Here is a 3,328-nt window from a genome sequence, read left to right as displayed (position 1 = left end):
GTAAGAGATTAGTACTGCAATGAAAAGGCGACTAGTGTCTAGGCAGATGACCCATATATCAGATATTAAACTGATAAGAACAGATATCACAAATCAAGAAGACAAAAGACAGATTATTTTGGAACTGTAACGATATACATAAGGTGCTATAAGGAACTGAGATTCCATAATTCATAATATATATTATACAAGGATTTTTACGTAGCTAAATATAGTCCAAGCAAATGTGACAGAACTTGTGTAAAGTTCAGAACAGAGTATCCATCTCTTAAATCTAACAAGTCTTACAAAATATGGTCAAGAATGGGACAGAAATACACAATACACTACCCAACTGAACTAGGTATGAGCACAATCTCAAATCTTAAATCTGACTATCCTAAAGTGATGCTTGTTCTATAAGCTTTATCTCTTTTGCCACCAAGATCATCTTTGGCCTGTCTTCGTTCCTCTCCTCACAGCATCTAAGTGCCAGGTCGAGAAACATGTTCATCTGACCAGGACTCATGTCGTTAGAACCACCCCCGAATTCAACAGGTTCTCCTCTCTCTCGCAGATCCTTCACATAATCAAGAATATTGTTATACAAGTGTCCATCTGATCCGTCTGAACGTAACGGTCTTCCCAGCAGAAGAATCAACATAAGGATTCCAAAACTGAACACATCTGAATATTCTGTCAGTATGCCCGTCGTGAAATAAATAGGTTCTCCGTATCCGTAAGTTCCCACCACTGCATCTTCAGCCCACGTCTTACCCTCAGGGAGTGTCAAAGCAAGCGACAAAGCAGTGAGCTTAGCAGTCCCATTCTTATCCAAGAAAACATTTGTCGGCTTGATATTTCTGTGGATAATCATTCTAGGGAAAGCAGTTTGAAGATAAGTTATAGCAGTCGCAACATCCTTGGCAATCTTCAAACGTACATCCCAAGGCAACACCGGTGCATCCTCCGAACCAACACTTCCTCGAATGTTCAAAGATGTATACTCTAGGTCTTCAAATACCAGCACAGGAAAAGGAAACTCGAGGCAACATCCCACGAGTTTGTGGAAACCACTGTGATTACTTACCCGAGCAGATAACACAATATCGTTGTAAGCTCTCTCTTCTCCTTCGACCCCTGCCTTCTTTGTGATTCTCTTGATCACGTAAGATCTGCCATCGATGACGCCCTTGTATAAGGTGAACCACAAATATGAATATTTGGATGAAAGCTCAGGGAGAAATACTTGGGATCGAAGTGATTTGTTGCCTTGGAGATTTGATCGGAAGAGAACATTTTGATAGGGTTTGATATGCCGTTACAGTCGGCTATGAGCTTCTGAAGAAACATGCTTCCGTTTTTAAGGAAACACTTTCTCGCCTTTCCCTTCTCCTTCTTCCTTCTCCAAAATTCCATCGCCGTTGTGAGTGATTTTTCTTGATGAGAAAAATAAAGACGAGGATGGTTCAAAGGGAAAGTGTTGCTGAAACAATAAACTTATATTTTATATGCAATTATTTTTCCTTTTTGACTCAACTGTGTTCCGGCATCACCTTTCTCAATGAACCATTCTGGTCTTTTCTCCGAAAGAAGTCATCTCCTATTTTTTTTTTGGGTACTCATGTTGCTGATAATAAGATGAGTTGCTTGGTCAACAAGAAAAAGAAGAACACAAAAGAAAATCAACGACTAAGATCGTTTCAAGAGAACGGGTCCTCTTAGAAGATCTCATCGAGCTTTGCAATGACAAATCAAAATGTTCTCTGTTAACCAAATAATCTAATCATAATCGACCAACAAACTTCAACAATCACATGTTTCTCTTGGAGTTTATGTACAAAACAGAGGTATGCTCGGAAACCACCGGGCATGTCCAAATCAAAAGAGCCATAAAGAATTTATACACATTTGATACATTATAAAAGATCTGATGACAGAGCAGTTTCAATAAATGGTGAGTGGCTACAAGAACTTCCTCAAATTGTAAGGACGATGTCTTTAGTTTGAGAATATGTTTTTGTAAGTATGCTGAACGACATGTACATTACAACACTTCAAGTTTGGTAATGTTTTCGTAGGGATTGGGAATGTTAATTAAGATGGCAAAAAAGATTGTTATAGCGGTTTCTTAGCTCCACACCGTCTTATCAAAAACTACAACCTTCTGACAATTTCCTGAATTCATATGGAACTGCAAAGCCTAGAAGGTTGTCTGTGTGTTTCACTTCCACACAGCAGCATTTGGCAAGAGGAACTGTTAAAAATTGAACTGTTTTGACGGGTTGAGCCAGGCCCGTGCAGTAGTGCATCGCATGGGCGACTCGTGAAAGCCCAGATAGCAAGCTATCTCAATGAACCTTCTCCCTTAAAAAATAGAGTTAATATCAAGTGGGCCGATGACCACACATATCAGATATTAAACTGATAAAAACAGATACTACACTTGATCTTAGCCAAAAGGCCGAGAAAGGTATGATTTGAAAGTTGGGTTCGGCTTTCTTTTTATAGTGTCAAGTTTCCGACTAATGACTCTCTGTCTTACGATGTGGGACTCTTATAAATATCCCTTTTCTATCTTATTACCAATGCCTCTCTAGTCTCTACATAATAACTGTGGGTTCTTTCTCATTGGTCACAGAAGCTTCACAAACCTAGAAGAACGTGGAAACTTTGCAAAATTATTCAAAAGCAGAAACGGTTGAACTTGGTTGTTCAGGAAACTGACGCTGGTTCCATTGAGTTCATATGATGATTCTCCATCTTTTATTCTACTTATTGTCGTTTCTGTATCGGACTGTTGTTAAAAGAGTTTATTGCCTCTTCAGACGCTGAATACAGTTTTTTCTAAGAGCATGTTCATTAATATCCTTACAAGCTACATATAATAACTTGGAAAATACTTAGTTTGCGTCAGAAGTAACAAGAGCTTCACCAAAAATCTCAACATGTTTTGGCTTCATATCAGTCACATAAACCACACTTCCCTAAGAAGCTCATATCTTACATTCGCTACCACTTCACCTACTTTCTCATCATGCTGTTTCGCCTTTCCCATTAGGTCCCGAACTTAGTGATACAAACCTTTTGTCAATAACAAATGTTAGAGGAGAGTCAAGTTCATCAAGCTCCTCGTCGCTCGTGTATCATTTTCTTTGTATCACTGATGCATTCCTCGACATTCAATATATGTTCCTCATACCTCTGCAAATTTCTCTGCTACATTGATTGATGATGGAGGAATGTTTTGATGTATCCTCAGAGTGATAATTGTTCTATAAGCTTAATCTCTTTTGCAACAAGAATCATCTTTGGCCTGTCTTCATTCCTCATCGCGCAGCATCTGAGT

At 38.9% G+C, this 3,328-nt stretch overlaps 1 protein-coding gene, 1 non-coding gene and 2 pseudogenes across 2 annotated transcripts in view; 1 reads left to right on the top strand and 3 right to left on the bottom strand.

Annotated features, from left to right (window-relative positions):
• LOC108831326 (serine/threonine-protein kinase ZRK1-like) overlaps positions 1–170 on the top strand; it is a 747-nt gene extending 577 nt beyond the window's left edge. Inside the window, exon 2 of the mRNA XM_018604880.2 lies at positions 154–170. Coding sequence (XP_018460382.2) covers positions 154–170 — 17 coding nt within the window. The remainder of the gene's footprint in view (positions 1–153) is intronic.
• Positions 171–311: 141 nt separating this feature from the next.
• LOC108851230 (serine/threonine-protein kinase ZRK1-like) lies at positions 312–1,398 on the bottom strand (annotated as a pseudogene).
• An 861-nt stretch (positions 1,399–2,259) lies between these two features.
• Positions 2,260–2,456, bottom strand: LOC130512047 (U2 spliceosomal RNA). The gene has a single exon (XR_008945611.1). It is a non-coding gene; the product is annotated as a U2 spliceosomal RNA (small nuclear RNA).
• Positions 2,457–3,237: 781 nt separating this feature from the next.
• LOC108851231 (serine/threonine-protein kinase ZRK1-like) overlaps positions 3,238–3,328 on the bottom strand; it is a 1,145-nt pseudogene continuing 1,054 nt past the window's right edge.

This window comes from Raphanus sativus, chromosome 4 (assembly GCF_000801105.2).
Source record: "Raphanus sativus cultivar WK10039 chromosome 4, ASM80110v3, whole genome shotgun sequence".
NCBI classification, from domain to species: domain Eukaryota; kingdom Viridiplantae; phylum Streptophyta; class Magnoliopsida; order Brassicales; family Brassicaceae; genus Raphanus; species Raphanus sativus.
This window is presented reverse-complemented; position numbering and strand designations above follow the sequence as displayed.